Genomic DNA, 20,109 nt, shown 5'->3' with positions numbered 1-20,109 from the left:
ATGAGCCTGCTTACACAGAGGCTCCTGAAGCTGAAGACATTCCAGCAGCTGATCCCATCGTTGTTGAAGACATTGGTCATCGTGACAATGTCGAAGATGATGCAGCCCTTCCTCAGTTAGAACACAGCGAACTCATCAGCATTGGTCGTCCACTGACGTCAATTGCACAGGATGCTTCATGGGCGGATCGCCCTCAAGAGGAAGAAGACTATGAGGCCCAGCCCACTCCAACCCCACAGGCATCATCTGCATTCCGCAAGCTTCGCAAAGGTCCAAGGCCTCAAGTCTATGCTGAAGACATTCTGGCTGCATCAGCCGCAGAAGAAGCACCACAAGAGCCCACTCCTCTGCTCCACCACGAAGCAGTTCTCTAGGAGAACGTGCTTGTGACCGACCCTCCAGCTAGTCAAGCGGAGGATGAAAATCTTGAGGCTGCCACAACCAACAACGAAGCTAATGTGGAGCCCTCCCCAGCAAAAGCTTCAGAAGACAGCGAAGCCACTGAACCCACAACCTCTGTTCCTGAGTCTGTTGCAGGTCCCCAATTCAACTATCATGTTGAGCACAGGCCTCAGGTCCAGAAGCCCATCCCCAGACTGCCAAGGTTTCCAGGTCCTGCATCAGCACCTGGCTCCTTCAACATCAATGGCTTTAGGGCAGATAATACTTTCTTCAATAGCTCCAAGAACCCCTATTCAAGGGAAAGGATTTCATCAGATAGGTTCTGGAGCTATCCTCAGCGCAGCTACTACTCTTGCATACTGTACAACCAAGGTCGCATTTTCCCGCACAAGCGCCTTGATGTTGAAGCTATTGCTGGTCTGCCCTGTCTAGAGGAAGCGTTGGATTGCTTCAAACAAGTGGGTCTGCTACAGTTCATTACTGATGAAGAGCATTGGAATGAAGAGCTCCTGCTACAATTCTATGCCACACTGCACATCAAAGGATACAACAGAGATCCGAAGACTTGGGTCCTAGAGTGGATGACCGGCAACGTTCATCACGAAGCCAATGCATTTGATATCATTGAGCTCACTGGCCTGCCCACTCCAGGCGAATTCTTCGAGCAAGGCTGTCGGCTACACACTGAAGCTATTGAAAGCATATTTCAGAGGCCTGAACCGAATATGAGTCAGATGCTCTCCATGATGAAGCCATTGCCCCATGATGCTCCTTATCCCACAGAGTTCTTCGTTGAAGACCTTGAGTACCTGCCCAGGACCATCTATCACATCATCCGGTGGACTCTCTGGCCCATTAAAGGACACTCTCCAAATGCCAAGATCGAGGGTGCAATCAAGACTCTGATATTCTGTATCCTTCATGGCAAATGCTTCAACGCACAGGATTTCTTCATACGCCAACTAGCTGCATCAGGCTCAGATCTGTTTGGTTTAAAGATCTATGCTCCTTGGGTAATGAGGCTGATCAAACTTCACTCTGCCATCTCGTATCAGCCCTCAGCCCGCAACCATCGGATCTTCTTGCCTGATGTGGATACCTCTGCTGAAGCCATCTATCCTGAACCTGCCAAGCAACCTCTGAGTCTTCAGAATGCAGAACACCAGAGCTTCACTCAAAACGTTGAAGGTGTTGAAGCCATCTCCAGGGTGTATCCTTTGGCTGGCACTACACGTACACCACACCCTGCTTCAACTGAAGCCACTGACAGTGCCACTACTTCAAGACCCAAGAAGCGCACTCGTGTTCTCAATGACCAAGAGCTTCTTGTGGCCCTTCATCAAAAGCAGGATAGGCATCATGACTGGTTGAAGAGACCGATGAAAAGCCTCTTGGTGGATGTAAATCGCATCCGAAATCTTGCCACCAAGAACGCTTTCGTTGCCCATGAAACCTGTCGCCGCACATGGAAAGGGCTAACGATGATGCTTTCTGAAGCTGATCTTCAAGAGGATGGCTTCACTGAGAGATTCAAATTTGACTCCACACCTCCTCGAAGAGCTATGCTACTGGGGACTCCATCTCTTGAAGACTCTGAGTTTTCTTCCTCTGCTGCCACAGTCACTGCCAGAATCATTGAGGAAGAAGACGATGCTACCTCACCGCCACCTGCTTCAGCACCTCCAAGCTCTTCTGCACCGCCAAACAACGCCAACAACCCTGCTACTTCATCTACTCCTCATAGGAACGAGTAGAGGCTCTATGTCTTCAAACCTTTTTGGTCATTACTGACAAAAGGGGGAGAAGCATATGAGATTGATAGTCTTAAAGCGGGTTCATATGGGCGGGTGCCTTATATTTTGCTTCGTGCTTACAACTCTCGTTTTTGCTACATTTGGTTCTTATGAGTTGTAACACTTAAACCCTGTTTTGCGAAGATAAATTCCGCATGTGCGACGATAAATTCCGCACTTATCTCATTCTGCAGACGTCCATTTTCCATTATGCATGTCATTATCTTCATATACTTTCACATGCATAGTGGATTGTCATCATAAGCTGAAGTGGATCTCCACAAGTACAACCTGCCATGTGCATTTGCATTCCAAAAGCAAATTAACTTATATGCACATCTTCAGGGGGAACCCTTGCAACTTATGAAGACAATTCCTTATCCTTTACAATTTCACAGACTATATTCCCCATTGAAAACCTCAACTAGTTTGTCATCAATCACCAAAAAGGGGGAGATTGTAAGTGCATCTAGTGCCACCCCTAGTTGGTTTTGGAGTATTGACGACAAACCTAGTTGAGGGACTAATGTGTTTGTGAGAATTGCAGGATAACACAGGTAGAAGTCCCTCATTGATTCGGTTTTACTACCAGAGATGACCCCTAAAAATGTATGAAGACATTGAAGTCAAAGGTGGTATATGAAGATATTCACATTGAAGACTATGACAAGAGAAGACACGATATGAAGCTTATGGAGCTCGAAGACTTAGATCTTTCGTAGTTCTTTTTCTTTTGTGTTGAGTCATAGGAACCACCGTACTGTTAAGTGGGGTCTAGGAGAACCAGTCAGAATGACTGAAGTGATGCCTAAACCAAAAACCTATGTCTTCGAGTGAAGACAATGAGAGCGAATCTTGTCCAGAGCCGGACAAGTCATCTTTGCTTGTAGCCCAAGTAAAGTTGCCATGAGAGTTTGAAATCTGACCGTTGAGACACGTGTCAGTTCCTTAGTGACCCAGGGTCATTTCGGACAAATCAGGTCGGGTTGCCAAGTGGCTATAAATAGCCCACCCCCTACAACCATAAATGGTTGGCTGCTCAGATTGAGAGTACGGCTTTTGTCGTTTGAGAGCAACCCACCTCGAAGCCTTTGAGAGAGAGAATCCCTTGCGAGGATAAAGCCCTAACCACCCAGAGCCAGAGAACATTGGGCATCACTTAAGTCTTCTTGTCTGTGTGATCTGAAGACTTATTACACTTGAGGACTGTGCATCCCCAGACGGTTAGGCGTCGCGTTCAGAGCATCCAAGAGACATTGTGGATTGCCAGTGAACGAAGTCTGTGAAGGTTTGGGAGTCTACCTTGAAGACTTACCAGAGTGATTGGGCGAGGACTATGTGACCTTAGCTCAAGGAGAATACGGTGAGGACTTGGTGTCCTGAGCTGCGTGTTCAGGACTGGGTGTCCGGGACTGTGTGTCCTAAGGTTTAAATACCTAGCCACTCCAACCAGATGTATAGTTGTCACAGCAACTGGAACTGGTCCAACACATCATTGTCTTCAACGAGTAACTGGTTTCATCTTCACTTCCTTTTACTTACTGATCACTCATTGTGAAGTCATTGTGTGTCTGTTCTATCTTTTGTCTTCACAACGTGAGTGTATGATCTGTTTGGCTTCATAGTATCTTCCTACCTGATCCTAATTACACTACAGCTATTTGTCACTGTGCTTTCACTCTGATGATACTTGACCATGGCTTGCCTAGTGTAGTCTAACTTCCGCTGCATAGTAATAGGCATATCTCTACTGTTTGTCTTCATAACTTCCACGTTTTGAAGACTTTCATAAAAATCGCCTATTCACCCCCCCCCCCTCTAGTCGATATAACGCACTTCCAATAATCACCCAGTTACGTTGTGACGTTTGGTGGCACACAAAGTGTTCCTCCGGTAAATGGGAGTTGCATAATCTCATAGTCATAGGAACATGTATAAGTCATGAAGAAAGCAATAGCAAGAAACTAAACGATCAAGTGCTAAGCTAACGGAATGGGTCAAGTCAATCACATCATTCTCCTAATGGTGTGATCCCGTTAATCAAATGACAACTCTTTGTCTATGGCTAGGAAACATAACCATCTTTGATCAACGAGCTAGTCAAGTAGAGGCATACTAGTGACACTCTGTTTGTCTATGTATTCACACATGTATCATGTTTCCGGTTAATACAATTCTAGCATGAATAATAAACATTTATCATGATATAAGGAAATAAATAATAACTTTATTATTGCCTCTAGGGCATATTTCCTTCAGAGCCGCACACCCCCTCTGCTTCACGGACGAAGTAATGGAACAAGAATTTCTAGACGGGTTTAAACCCATTAACATCGAATCATATGATGGGACAACAAACCCCGCGGTATGGATCGAGGATTACCTCCTCCATATTCACATGGCCCGCAGAGACGACCTCCATGGCATTAAATACCTACCTCTCAAGCTTAAAGGGCCAGCTCGGTACTGGCTAAACATTTTGCCAAAAAATTCTATTGGCAACCGGGAATATTTGGAAGATGCCTTTCGAGGCAACTTCCAGGGAACATATGTCCGGCCATTATGCGCTGATGACTTAAGTCACATTGTCCAGGAGCCCGGTGAGTCGGCTAGGGAGCTCTGGACCAGGTTCTTAGTCAAAAAGAACCAAATTGTCGACTGTCCGGACGCAGAAGCCCTCGCGACCTTCAAACATAGCATCCGGGATGAATGGCTCGCGCGTCACCTCGGCCAGGAAGGACCCAAATCCATGACATCCCTCACCGCTCTAATGAACCGCTTCTGCGTGGGAGAAGACAACTGGCTTGCTCGTAAAAGCAACAATGCCAGTGGCCCGGGCACTTCCAAAATCCGAGATGGCAACGGCAAGCCACGACGAACCGAACATAACAACATACGCGACACAGCGTTGAATGCCGGATTTCACAATCCGAAGCCCGGTCAACGGAAGAAGACACTAAAGGCAAACCAGGATGGACCATCCACCCTTGACAGGATATTGGACTGACCTTGTCAGATTCACGGTCTCCCTGATAGGCCAGCTAATCATATGAACCGTAACTGTTGGGTCTTCCAGCAGGCAGCCAAGCTTAACACTGATCACAAGGGGAGGAGGCCACCGGGTGACAAAGACGACGGATCGGCTCGCCAGCAGAACACCAGGGGCCAGAAAAAGTTCCCCTCCGACGTTCGACCACTCCCGGAACATAAATAGCAGTTCGGCTCCCGCCACCCACCCACCGTACTAGTGAAATTTGCACCACGTGCACATCACTGCGCACTCAAGATACCATGGGCATCGGCGGAAGCACAACAAGGACAACCTTACAAGCATTCCCGTAACGTTTTTTATATGTTTTTCTCATTTTTTTTCTGTATCATGTTTAAAGAACAGGTGACCAACTGGAAAGCATCTACAGCGGAATCTATCGGAGTTCGGATCCATACACTCACCTAAGGGGTTACTTACGTTAAGGATCCCCCCCCCCCCGAGGATGGGCTACACAGACGTGCGACAGGAGGTCCAAAATTACCTTTTGTAGACCGCACTCTTTACTCCGAGCCTATACTATGCCCATTTTCCTCTGATCGCGACCACAAGCATGCCAAATAGCCGGGTCCATGGTTTCAACAATAAAGTACGCTATAAATTTATCATTGGCACATCGCTCTGTTCTCAGTAAGCCTCACCCGAGCCAAACTCTCATACCCTTTCAACAATAAAGTACGGCCTCAACGGCTGCTTTGCAGATGCACCTCGGCACACCCTGCCAGGGGCTCGGCATGGGAACAAATGAGTTGCCAGTAAAAGTCCGAACAGCTCTATAGCGTACTTCGGCGTCACAAGTTTGGCCTTATATGCATCAGCTCCGAATCATTGTCTTGGGTCAATAGTTGGGTTGCCCGGCTCCTATGTTTGCTACCCTACGTTCCACTCTATCGGCTAGGGTAGTAAAGGGAGAACTACTGCGATTGTGCCCTGGCCTAGACTGGATGAGCACCTCAGTAGAGAAAGCCAAAAACTGGCTGTCATGATGCGGCGAGAGCTGGTCAACCACTTGACGACTTATTGGAATCTTTAGCGATTCTCTGTGTAATACGAGGGATCTTTTTCAGATCAGATATGTAAGGCACCACACGCCGCATACATACCAAGGGCTATGTCATAGCCCCATCATAAAACTCCTATGGTTAAGTGAAAGTGTTAACGCCTTATAGTCCGATTGCCTGATTCGCCGCATTATCACCTCCTTCATGGACCAAGACATTGGATAAAAAGTGATTAAATGCTTTTCCGAACACCCCCGTACTTCCCACGAGGGGGCTGAAGCCGACGACTGGAAAACTTCCAGATTATATTAAAACGACCGCGTAGGAGGAATTCAAGCTTTTCGAGCAAAACATAAATAGATTAACTATAAAGTTGTCTTTTACAATCATCATACACCTCACTCGAACATTATTTTCTTCGAGCATTGGCCCTCAATCAAGCGAGCGGCCTCCAGGACGTCTTCAAAATAATGCTCTGGGTGTGGACTGTCCTCGCCTTTGGGCGGACCCTTCGTTGCGACATCGATGGCCTTCATCTTCCCCTAGAATGACTTGACTCAGGCAAGGGCCATTCGTGCACCTTCAATGCATGCCGATCGCTTCACAGCATCGACAAGCTTCTGCACCAAACCAAAATAGTTATTCGACACAGGATCGGTCGGCCATAGCCGGACTATGACATCCTTCATGGCAGCGCCAGATACCCTATGAAATTCAGCCCATTGGGACATCTGTTCATTGAGCAGCAGCGGGCACTTTGACACACCAAACTGTGACCAAAAAAACTTCTCTGTTGCATATCCAGCTTGCGCTTGGTAATACCATGCTGCATCGGAAGAACTCTTCGGCAAGTCCAAATACTCGTCTGAAGAACTCCACACTTGGTTCAGCTGAGCATAGTTCGGGTCACTGAACTTAGTCTGCAGCAGAAAAGGCTTTCCAGCCAATATCTCTTTCGCCTGTCGAACCTCCTCACGGAGTGCTCTGGACTCTGATCGCGCTTCTCTCGCCCCTGTCGGGCCTTGTCCAGTTCAGCCGTTAAGGCTTTATTCTCCTTCTCAAGAAATTTGCAGCGGCCAGTAGCATTCTCCAAAGCGAGTGTCATCGTGGATATCTTCTCCTCGCCCTGGCATCACGCAACTTGTTCGGCCTGCAGTTCAACCGATGCTCCTTCAGCAGCAGCATCACTAAACTGGGCCCGCTCCTTGGCCAGGATTAGCTCCACCCGAAGAGCTTCCATGGTGGCAGCACCATCTGCATTTCATGCACATTTCATATAAAGCTCTTTCCCGCATCAAGCACACTGGTGTAAAGAATGCTCGAAATACATAACTTGCGAGTCATCAAGACACCTGTTGATCAACGCAACATCATCCTCCGCAATATCCAGCTTACGCTGCAGTTCGGCCACTTCCGTATTCCGGGCAGCCACGGGAGGGGAAGCAGCCTGTATTTCAAATTAAACCAAGGTTATTACCTGAGCATATCTCTTTGATCCTCTGATCGCTCCCTTCGGAAGACAATCCGAGTCTCAGGGGCTACTGCGTATACAACAGGTGCATTCTGTCAATGAAATTCAATTGACAAAGCTACATCACAAACCTCAAACCTCTTAGAAGGCTCGTGAAGGCCTCGTTCAATCCACTCTTCGCGGATAGAACCCTTTCGACCACCATAAACATCAAGGAACGGTGCTCTTCTGAAATGGACGCTCGTCGTAGCATGTCCGTCAGCATTTCCGGCACTCCTGGATCTTCGGAAACCACCGTCGAAGTACGGCATTCCATTGAAGGAACCCGCTTGCTTGCCTCCAGAACCGCCTCCGGCTGTAAACCGGACGGTTCGGGGACGCCAGTCTCGATCCCGGAACCTCGAGTGACAGAGGCACCGCCTTCGGGCGCCCTTCGGGACGATACCTCAGTATCATCTCCTCTGTTGGGTGATGAGGCCGGAGGAGCGTGTCACTCTCCATCATCTCTGGAAGAAGATCTCCCGAGGAGGAGGACGATTGAGAAACACCAGGCGTTAACCTGCGTGGATGAACATACGATCACTTCACTAGTGGGAAAAGAACGAGGTACGTTCAAAATGCCCCAGCTTCACTTACGGTTTGCCTCGAGGTTCGTCCTCGTCATCAAGCACTATGGCAACCTTACTCGCCCGGCCCAAGCCGCTCGACGATGGCTTTTTCCTCTCTTGGAAGGCTTCCCCTCCTGATCTTCGGAAGCAACCCTTTTCTTGCCATGGAGGACTCCCTCTGCACCCTTTCCCTTGGGAAAAAGGATTTCGGTTTCCCCGAACGCAGCCACTTGGTACGATGCCGGATTCAACATTCTCGTCGGCAGGGCGGTCGCAGGGTCTTTGGGAAGAGGCGCCGGACACTAGATTAGCACTGCTTTCTTTATCCAGTCCTGAACAGGGACGGGTTGTTCAATATCTCGTTAAAAGATGCTTGAATGGAAGGTGCTCGAGTACTTACCGAAGTAGCTGGACGATTGCAGTCAAGGCCAACATCTTCGGTAGTGTCCGACCATTGCCCTCGTTCCCAAAAATACAATTTCCAGATTCCTTCGTGCGTAGTGCCGAAGAAGTGTTGTAGGGTCCGCCGCCCTTCTAGGTTAAACTCCCACATACGAAGAGGCCGCCGCTGACATGGCAGGATCCGGTGGACCAGCATTACTTGGACAACGTTCACAAGATCGATGCCCTTCTCGGTAAGGCTTCGGATGCGACCTTGCAGAGTCTGCACTTCATCAACGGATGCCCAGTCCAATCCCTTATTGACCCATGAAGCGAGCTGAGTTGGAGGGCCGTGTCGGAACGCAGGTGTGGCCGCCCACTTGGGGCCCCGCGGCTCGTTGATATAAAACCACCCCTGCTGCCATAAGATTGGAAGATTTGGCGAACGATCCTTCGGGCCAAACCGCGCCGGCCACCTCGCCTATTGTGACGCTGCCGCACTCTTCCTGCTCCTTCTCTGCCACCTGCAGCCTCACATCAAAGGTCTTGAGCCACAAACCAAAGTGCGGAGGAGTCCGGAGTAAGGCCTCACACGTGACGATAAATGTCGAGATGAGGAGAACAGTCCGAGGCCATATCGTGGAAATCTAGCCCATAGTAGAACATGAGCCCCCGGACAAAGGGGTTAAGCGAGAACCCTAGCCCGTGAAGGAAGTGGGATACAAATACTACCCTCTCACCAGTTCTGGGGGTCGGTATGACTTGCCCTTGTGCCGGAAGCCGATGAAAGATTTTTGGGGTCAGATACCTCGCTATGCGGAGCTTCGCAATATCCTCCTCTGTGACAGAAGAAGCCACCCACCGGCCCTGACGGCTGGATCCAGACATGACTAAGGCTGGTGGCGATTGGAACCCGAGGGTTGGAACTTGGGGTGGTCGGGGTTGAGGAAGCAGCGAGCGCAAGGGAAGAAGACGAGACTAGGATCTCTATATAAAGGTCCCGAATACCGAACGTTTCCCCCTGGGTCTCTAAACTTACCTGTCGCCAAGGAGTTGTACCCAGGGGACGGTTGGGTTACCTACGCCCGCATTAATGAGCATCCCGCAATAAGGGGGCACGATCTCTGTTTTGACAAGACGTGCTAGTAGCAACCATGCCTCGTAGCGTGGATTGGCTGAAGAAAAACGGTTCGAAATTATAACCGGACAGACGCGATGTCGTGTTGGAAAAAAGCTGTCAACAGATTAGATTCATGCGAATATTATATTCTCTCTGCGGTTGTGTGTGTGATAGGTGTAGGAGATATGCCCTAGAGGCAGTAATATCAGTTATTTTGTATCTCCTGGTTTGTAATGAAGGTTTATGTTCCATGCTATAACTGCAATGATTCTCGAGTCTGCAAATAAACGAGGCTTGGAGGGAAACTCATGTGCACGTGTGGGATAATAAACGGTAAAATGTATTCCTAGTCAAGCCTCTATGACTGGCTCAAGTATTGCATGATGATCCTGTTTTCCTGATCATGGGCATGACTATGCCGGCAATTTTGAGGGCACAATTATTAGTAGAACACTTGTGTTGTATCGACCCAATTTGATGTTATGCTATGAGATACATTCGTCACAAGTTAATGGTTAATAACACAGAGAAGTCAATGTTTGCATAATTCCTTAGACCATGAGAGTATCGAGTTCCTTCATACTTGCTTCGTGAACTTTGGGGTATGTTAAACGTCATCCGTAACTGGGTGGCTATTACGGCGGCTTACGGGTTCACGGAAAAGTATGGCAAGTAACGAGATAGCTCAAGATTGGGATTTTCTCCTCCGACGATGGAGAGATATACTCGGGCCCTCTCGGTGTAACGGTATCCATCATCGTCTGGCCAGACACATTGTGATTTGATCACTGGGATGCCGGAACACGGAAACGAGAAAAGAGAACAAAACCGGTAACGAGGTAACTTGCATGGTGGACAAATTGTTGATCCACAGGAATGCAATAAATCTCACCTCGGGTGTTTGTGACATATCGCGAAGCAACAGGAATAGCTCAAGGCAACTGGAGGTTCACTCGAATATTCATTCATGTGGGTATAGGGGTCAATACGGGTGTCCACGGCTCCGATGTTGATCATTGATCGGAAGAGGTTCCAGGTCATGTCTATACTTCACCGAACCTATAGGGTCACACGCTTAAGGGTCATCTATCTGCTGAATACTAGACAGGGAGTCTGAGAGAAAATCACCGAAAAAGTTTCGGACACCGGAAAAGTTTCGGACAGCGGAATCGTACCGCAGAGAGAGGTCATCGGATGAGTTTCAATGATACCGAAAAGTTGTTTCGGGATATACCATTAAGTCAAATTGGTTTCGGCAAATGCCTGATAATTCTTGGAGGGTGCCAGAATCATTCTGGAAGCTTTTTGGAATTTTCTGAGATAAAAACCGGAAATGTTCCGGAGCTGCCGGAGCCACTTCAGATGCGTTTCGCAGATGAAAATCACTAAAACCGGAATTGTTTCGGAACGCATTGAAAATTATTATGGTGGGTACTGGAAATGTTCTAAGCCCACATAAATATTTTCAGTTCGAACGGACGCTGAAAAATGTCGTCGTGAATAGTGAAAGTGCTTTTTGGGATATTTTATGGTGAGTCACCTTTTGGGATATTTCCAAAAGGCTTCTAGAAGGGCTTGGGGCCAAGCATGCTCCTCATGGGGCCCCCCAAGGGGGTTGGCCGGCCACATGTGTGGGGCTCCATGGAGCTCCACTTCCCTCCCCATTATGCCCTTCATGTGTGACATTTGCATGGGCATTTTGGGTTTTTGTGGGCCATCCCTACCCCTTGGCTTTCCTATAAATAGAGGAGGAGTGGGCAGCCCAAAGCTCATCCCCTTGCTCTCATACACATGCCATGCATTATCTGGCTTCTTCTCTCCCTCCCATGAAAAGAGTTTCGTAGAGCCGTAAGGCTGTCTGGGTTCCGGTAGGAACTAGTTCTGGACGGCGAAGCCCTACCGGATAGCTGGCACCGTATGTGTGCAACCCCGTAGAGAGGTCGTAGTATCGGTCTTTTGCCCGAGGGGCTGTTCGAGTGTCCTCCCGAAGGGCTGTCCGAGTCTCCGTTCGAGTTTCGAGGGTCCTCCCGGAGGGCTGTCCGCGACATCGTCCGGGGGACTGTCCGACCGCCTCCCGAAGGGCTGTCCGGCGAGGGAGTACATCCTTGCGGTTGGGAGGTTGTAAATCCTAGCTGCGGGGATCTACACCAACGATCTCCACCGACTCTTCTTCCGCTGCACTTCGAGTCGGTACGGAACAGATCAAACCTTGTATGCAGTCTCCATAGTGGTCCTGGGCGTGCTCGCTATACCGAAATTTTTCGTTTTCTGTCGCGTTCCCCAACAGTGGCATCAAGAGTCGTGCTATGCGTAGATGCAGGTTACGATCTAGAATACATGGAGATGTATGGGTATTGCATAATATAATTTTGGAATAGATGAGATCTATTGCCGAAAATTATTTATGTGGGTGACAGATGAAATCAGTTACCCGACGTTCTTGTTGCTTCCCTAGAATTTGCGTTTGCTCAATCTCGAGACAGCATGGTAGAATTTGACAAAGTTCTGGCAATCCGTGATCCTGATTGATCATGGAAGCGCTATCAGTTCTTTGGGTTCTGCCATAGTCAAAAGAAAGATGAAATTCGCAGATGAAAGGGCATTGCAGATATGATATGCACGGGGGTCATGCGTATGACGAAGTTTAGTATGGGGCTCGAGATTTAATTATCTCGTGTTTCATACACCCCGAGATGTTAATATAGCAACTTGAATAATCATACTTGATGATAAAGCGTTGGTAGCTGCGGTTTAAGTCAAAACCTTAGAAGCCACGTAAAATAAAATTTTGCATAAACCGATTAGAGGCGTCTAACTTGGTTTTGCAGGATGTGCATATGATGTGGTATAGCAATGCTCATATTCAATTTGATTATGTATGAGATGACTATATGATGTAATTAACATGACCTGCGTGTCATGATTCGGCATGATGGCTGGAGCCATATGATTGCACTTTAATGACATGCGTGTCAACCTTAAGTAATGCACTTATTTTATTAGCTATAGAGATAGCAATATTATCTGGTGCATCGACAAGGTGGTGGCAATCTTCGCGAAGGTGAACACCGACGCAAATGTCGAAGACGAAGAATTGAAAGACTTCTCCGTCAGAAAGGGCTATACCATATCATGCTAATTATGAATTGCCTGAGATGTTTATCCCCTATGATGCACCCTTCTTGATTGCGCGGTAGTCGCTTTTATTAGGGTGATCTCTCACTTAAAGATATCAAGTAGATAGTGTTCTCCCAAGTGTAGCACCGTCACGGCACCTATCTTTTCGGGGTGCGCCGTGTCACTGAAGGAAATATGCCCTAGAGGCAATAATAAAGTTATTATTTATTTCCTTATATCATGATAAATGTTTATTATTCATGCTAGAATTGTATTAACCAGAAACATAATACATGTGTGAATACATAGACAAACAGAGTGTCACTAGTATGCCTCTACTTGACTAGCTCGTTAATCAAAGATGGTTATGTTTCCTAACCATGAACAAGGAGTTGTTATTTGATTAACGGGATCACATCATTAGGTGAATGATCTGATTGACATGACCCATTCCATTAGCTTAGCACCCGATCGTTTAGTATGTTGCTATTGCTTTCTTCATGACTTATACATGTTCCTATGACTATGAGATTATGCAACTCCCGTTTGCCGGAGGAACACTTTGTGTGCTACCAAACGTCACAACGTAAATGGGTGATTATAAAGGTGCTCTACAGGTGTCTCCAAAGGTACATGTTGGGTTGGCGTATTTCAAGATTAGGATTTGTCAATCCGATTGTCGGAGAGGTATCTCTGGGCCCTCTCGGTAATACACATCACATAAGCCTTGCAAGCATTGCAACTAATGAGTTAGTTGCGAGATGATGTATTACGGAACGAGTAAAGGGACTTGCCGGTAACGAGATTGAACTAGGTATTGAGATACTGACGATCGAATCTCGGGCAAGTAACATACCGATGACAAAGAGAACAACGTATGTTGTTATGCGGTCTGACCGATAAAGATCTTCGTAGAATATGTAGGAGCCAATATGAGCATCCAGGTTCTGCTATTGGTTATTGACCGGAGACGTGTCTCGGTCATGTCTACATTGTTCTCGAACCCGTAGGGTCCGCACGCTTAAGGTTTCGATGACAGTTATATTATGAGTTTATGAGTTTTGATGTACCGAAGTTAGTTCGGAGTCCCGGATGTGATCACGAACATGACGAGGAGTCTCGAAATGGTCGAGACATAAAGATTGATATATTGGACGGCTATATTCGGACACCGGAAGTGTTCCGGGTGATTTCGGAGAAAACCGGAGAGCCGGAGGGTTACCGGAACCCCCCCGGGAGAAGTAATGGGCCATATGGGCCTTAGTGGAGAGAGAGAGGGGCAGCCAAAGGTGGGCCGCGCGCCTCCTCACCCTGGTCCGAATTGGACTAGGAGAGGGGGGGCGGCGCCCCCCTTTCCCTCTCCCTCCCCACTTCTTTCCCCCTCGGGCCCTCTCGGTGTAACGGTATCCATCATCGTCTGGCCAGACACATTGTGATTTGATCACTGGGATGCTGAAACATGGAAACGAGAAAAGAGAACAAAACCGGTAACGAGGTAACTTGCATGGTGGACAAATTGTTGATCCACAGGAATGCAATAAATCTCACCTCGGGTGTTTGTGACATATCGCGAAGCAACAGGAATAGCTCAAGGTAACTGGAGGTTCACTCGAATATTCATTCGTGTGGGTATAGGGGTCAATACGGGTGTCCACGGCTCCGATGTTGATCATTGATCGGAAGAGGTTCCAGGTCATGTCTATACTTCACCGAACCTATAGGGTCACACGCTTAAGGGTCATCTATCTGCTGAATACTAGACAGGGAGTCTGAGAGAAAATCACCGAAAAAGTTTCGGACACCGGAAAAGTTTCGGACAGCGGAATCGTACCGTAGAGAGAGGTCATCGGATGAGTTTCAATGATACCGAAAAGTTGTTTCGGGATATACCATTAAGTCAAATTGGTTTCGGCAAATGCCTGATAATTCTTGGAGGGTGCCAGAATCATTCTGGAAGCTTTTTGGAATTTTCTGAGATAAAAACCGGAAATGTTCCGGAGCTGCCGGAGCCACTTCAGATGTGTTTCGCAGATGAAAATCACTAAAACCGGAATTGTTTCGGAACGCGTTGAAAATTATTATGGTGGGTACAGGAAATGTTCTAAGCCCACATAAATATTTTCAGTTCGAACGGACGCTGAAAAATGTCGTCGTGAATAGTGAAAGTGCTTTTTGGGATATTTTATGGTGAGTCACCTTTTGGGATATTTCCAAAAGGCTTCTAGAAGGGCTTGGGGGCCAAGCATGCTCCTCATGGGGGCCCCCCAAGGGGGTTGACCGGCCACATGTGTGGGGCTCCATGGAGCTCCACTTCCCTCCCCATTATGCCCTTCATGTGTGACATTTGCATGGGCATTTTGGGTTTTTGTGGGCCATCCCTACCCCTTGGCTTTCCTATAAATAGAGGAGGAGTGGGCAGCCCAAAGCTCATCCCCTTGCTCTCATACACATTCCATGCATTATCTGGCTTCTTCTCTCCCTCCCACGAAAAGAGTTTCGTAGAGCCGTAAGGCTGTCTGGGTTCTGGCAGGAACTAGTTCTAGACGGCGAAGCCCTACCGGATAGCTGGCACCGTATGTGTGCAACCCCGTAGAGAGGTCGTAGTATCGGTCTTTTGCCCGAGGGGCTGTTCGAGTGTCCTCCCGAAGGGCTGTCCGAGTCTCCGTTCGAGTTTCGAGGGTCCTCCCGAAGGGCTGTCCGCAACATCGTCCGGGGGACTGTCCGACCACCTCCCGAAGGGCTGTCCGGCGAGGGAGTACATCCTTGCGGTTGGGAGGTTGTAAATCCTAGCTGCGGGGATCTGCACCAACGATCTCCACCGACTCTTCTTCCGCTGCGCTTCGAGTCGGTACGGAACAGATCAAACCTTGTATGCAGTCTCCATAGTGGTCCTGGGCGTGCTCGCTATACCGAAAATTTTCGTTTTCTGTCGCGTTCCCCAACAATAGGCCCGGATACTATCATTGCATCCGAAGACTATCTTGGAGTTCGGAGAAAGGGGAGCCCGCCTTGCAATGTCGAAGACAAATCTGCGTGCCGGACTCCTTGTCATTGAAGCCAGGTTCAGGGGCTACTGAGGGAGTCCTGGACTAAGGGGTCCTCGGGCTTCCGGCCTGTTATCTATGGGCCGGACTGATGGGCTGTGAAGACATGAAGGCCGAAGACTGCACCGTGTCCGGATTGGACTCCACTTGGCGTGGAAGGCAAGCTTGGCAACCGAAGATTCCTTCTTATGTAACCGACTCCTTGTAAACCCTAAATCCTCTCGGTGTCTATATAAACCGAAGGGGATAGTCTGGAAAGGACACCACATATACTCATTACCATACGCACATAGGCTAGACTTCTAGGGTTTAGCCATTACGATCTCGTGGCAGATCAACTCTTGTAACAGCCATATTCATCAATATCAATCAAGCAGGACATAGGGTTTTACCTCCATAGAGAGGGCCCGAACCTGGGTAAACATCGTGTCCCCCGCCTGCTGTTACCATCGATCCTAGACGCACAGTTCGGGACCCCTACCCGAAATCCGCTGGTTTTGACACCGACAGAGATATCTAGACATTTGACCCCTTTATGAATTGGACTATATCCAAGAGAAGCACATTGCTTCGAATGAAAGGCAAGTTTGCAGGCATTGATCTAAGATTGGGCCAACATGCACAACCAAATGCAAGAAGTGATTTATAATCAGGAGTAATGCCAAAAAGTCGTGGAATGGGAGTTTCAAACTTGATGACTCTGCTAGGAAGCAAATTTATGAGGTATGTGGGAGTCAAGAATGCTTCATCCAAAATTTTAGTGGCATGGATGGATTTGCTGGTAGGGCTAGCCCTACCTCAACAATGTAGCGAGATGTTTCCTTTCTGCAGAACCATTCTGTTATGTGAGATACCAAGTTGCTGAAAGAAAAAGAATTGAGTTTCTTGTATGCACCACCCCAGTTAGTTTGCATGGCGATGATCTTACTGTTTGGTTTTCGTTCAACAAGATTTTGAAAATTCTTGAAAACTTGAAACACTTTAGATCATTTTTTAAAGAGATAGATGCAAGTAAATTTACTAATCAATGAAGCTTACATAATATGAATGTCTACCAACTGAAACAGGAGCTGGCCCCTAAACATCTGAGAATACAAGTTGTAAGGGTGCGGTGGAGATACTGATAGAAATATGATATGGTAGCTGATGACTTTTACCTTGCTGACATGGATCACAAATTCACTCAATACTAGACTCATGAGTGTGAGGAAGCTTATTTCTACTAAGAATAAGTTTAATAATAACTGATGAGGGGTGACCTAATCTACTATGCCACTTTGAAGAGGATGCCTTGATGACAACAAAAGCTTGTTTATTCAGCGATGATGACGATGATATGAGTTGGTAAAGACCTCCCACGCACTCGCCCTTAAGAAGTATTCTTCTCGTGTCCAAGTCCTTAACAAAAAGAAGTAAGGATAAAATTCAATTAGAATACGGTTATCACGAGTAAATCTATGAACTGAGACAAGATTTTTTTGAAGTTTCAGGCTTATGTAGAATTTGATTTAGATGCAAATTTTGCATGGGGGTTCTAACAATTGAAGGACCAATATGATTGATTTCCATACCAGAACTGCTTGCAGTGTGAATTTGATCCGGTCCATGGTATTTGTTTCTTATTGTCAATTTGTCTAGCTCACCGGTGATATGATTTGTAGCTCTGGTATCCGCATACACGTTGGTGTCGATGCCATAGCCGTGATCTGCGTCTCTCGTCGCAACAAGTGAAGTGAGCAGGCGGCGGGCAAGTAAAGTAAAGCTGGCACAAACCGTCGATCCTGCACGCAGCGCCGCAGGCAAAAGCGTCGTCTCCTGCCGACACCTCCACTCACTCACTCACGTACCACATGTCGCCATGCATGCATGCATGGAGGGGATTCTTGACACCTGCCATGGCAACGTGGAAGTATATATTGGCCACCGCTCCTCTACTGCCAGCACGTAGCCGCGCCACCACCCAAAGCATAAAGCACCTCTCAACACCCATCGACCACCAACACCAATATGCACTGATCTCTCTCTGCCTGCCTATATAAACTCCTCCTTCTCTTTGCTTGGCTAATTAACACAGCCAGGCCCCGCAGCAGCAGCAGCAGCAGCAGAGAGCTCGGATTTGACACTCGGGTGAAGCAAAAGAGAAAGTGCAGAAGAGAGATGGCGTCCCCTCGTCGCATGGCCGCCGCGCCGGCCGCCGCCCTCCTCATCGTGCTCCTCCTCGTCGCCACAGGTGCGTCCGCCGAGCTTTCTTCCTTCCTCCCAGCGAGCATCTGTAAACTGTAATCAATCACCGGCGCTGGCTTAATTACTCGTACCGTGGCTGGATTGCAGAGATGGGGACGACGAAGACGGCGGAGGCCCGGACGTGCCAGTCGCAGAGCCACAAGTTCAAGGGCGCCTGCTTCAGCGACACCAACTGCGACAGCGTGTGCCGCACCGAGAACTTCCCCCGCGGGCAGTGCAACCAGCACCACGTCGAGCGCAAGTGCTACTGCGAGCGGGACTGCTGAGCTTAGGATGGCCAGAAATAAAGTACTCCGACTCCATCGGTGTTGCCTCTTCATCTTCATGCATGCATCCATGCATGCTGTTTAGGTGAAGATCGGTTTGCGGTTAATGTGTACTGGTGATGCATGTGGCTTCTCCTTGTTGTGAACTTGTGTTGTGTTGGATTCAGTCAGTTAGTTGGCTTGTCTCTTTTTTCTTTCCAAAAGGATTACAAAGCACCTCTAAAATACGGAAATTGCATTTGGTGACCGAGCTCGCTGGAGGCCTTCAGATTCAAAATTCAAATTTCATCAAAATTCATATTTTTACATTTAAAAAAAATTGAAAAAAAAAACTACAGATATACATGAAGGCATAACACACATGTGTGTACAATTTCAGGGCAAAACATGTTGAAATGAGGGCTGTGTAAAACAGACAAATCTAGGGTTGTTTAACACATGATAATATTCATCCTCTCAGGCCATGAATTTGTTTTTATTTTTTTACAGGTCACATTTCAATGTATTTCATCATGAAAATTTACACACATGTGGGTTTCATTCTTACATACACGCATATTTTTCAGAATTTTTTGGAATATATAGTTTCAATTTGAATTTTTAAAAAATAAGTTTTGAAATATATAATTTGAATTTGAATTTTTTTTAAATTAAAGACCTCCATGAAGCTCGGCCACCAAAACGCCATTCTCCTCTAAAATAATAATAATAAATAGACCATCGAATCAAACGCACTATTGCTGCCGCTAGAACGAGAGACACTGACGCGACGCTGGCCTAAACTTGTCGAGGGAAGCCTTCATGCAAGTGTCTCGAATTATCATCGCTATGTTGCCGTCGTTGATTGACTAAACGAATCTAGCCCACTTGTCTATTAAGCGGAGCAAATAATTTCTTTTTTATTATCTTTTATACTAGAGGCCACTTCGCCCCGCCATTCTTCATTCGTGGAATTTATTCATTCGTGGAATTTATTCTTTTATATCTAGTAGAGTGCCTCACTCGTGCCTAGTAGAGTGTCACGGTCGGTTGTTTAGATTTTATCAATGTTGTCTTATGTTTTAATTACATTATGAAGGTGTTTTTTCATTTGTATATCGTGTCGGGTTTTTCAGAATTTTACATATATATATTACATTCTTACATACATGCATATTTTTTTTTAGAATTTGATATTCTTACATCAAGAAATAAGAGATCCAGTGAACCTCCCGGCTCCTCACCGCTCGCGATCCCTGGCCGTCAGATCTGGTGGCTTGATCGGATCTGGGCCGTCGGATCAAGCCTTCGGACGACCTCGCCCGTCGGATCAAGGAGGAGCTCCTGTAGCAATGAACAGTTACCCCGCCGTAAAGATCTCGTGCCACTGCGTGTAATTCCCGTGTCCATGTCGAGGGCATTTTCGTAATTTCACTACTCTGTATAAAAATGCACCACCCATAGGGTTAAGATATGACTATGTACGAGTTACCCCTCCCCCTCCCCCGCGCCGCCCCTAGCGGGCGTCTCGGGGGTTGATTCCCCTTCCGCCGGCGTAACCTCCCTCTCTCTCCATCTCTCCTTGCCGCCGCACGAGGCTGCCGCCGGGCCATGCCTGGGGCGCGGTCTGGGAC

The 20,109-nt window shown here is 47.5% G+C and overlaps 1 protein-coding gene across 1 annotated transcript; it reads left to right on the top strand.

Moving 5' to 3' along the window:
• Positions 1-17,932: 17,932 nt before the first annotated feature.
• Positions 17,933-18,662, top strand: LOC125534903 (defensin Tk-AMP-D1). The gene is made up of 2 exons (XM_048697979.2): positions 17,933-18,216; positions 18,318-18,662. Exons 1-2 carry the CDS (start codon positions 18,144-18,146, stop codon positions 18,494-18,496), a joined length of 252 nt encoding a protein of 83 aa, XP_048553936.1. The 5' UTR covers positions 17,933-18,143; the 3' UTR covers positions 18,497-18,662.
• The last annotated feature ends 1,447 nt before the right edge of the window (positions 18,663-20,109 follow it).

The sequence above is a fragment of the Triticum urartu genome, chromosome 1A, assembly GCF_056163025.1.
Source record: "Triticum urartu cultivar PI428250 chromosome 1A, HENAU_Tu73, whole genome shotgun sequence".
NCBI lineage: Eukaryota > Viridiplantae > Streptophyta > Magnoliopsida > Poales > Poaceae > Triticum > Triticum urartu.
Note: the sequence above shows the minus strand (reverse complement) of the source record. Positions and strands in the feature narration are given on the sequence as shown.

Excerpts from the sequence above, each read along its gene's own strand:
- LOC125534903 (XM_048697979.2), top strand. The coding sequence starts at position 18,144 with ATGGCGTCCCCTCGTCGCATGGCCGCCGCGCCGGCCGCCGCCCTCCTC. Across the intron at positions 18,217-18,317 it reads GCTCCTCCTCGTCGCCACAG|AGATGGGGACGACGAAGACG; the intron begins GTGCGTCCGCCG and ends GCTGGATTGCAG.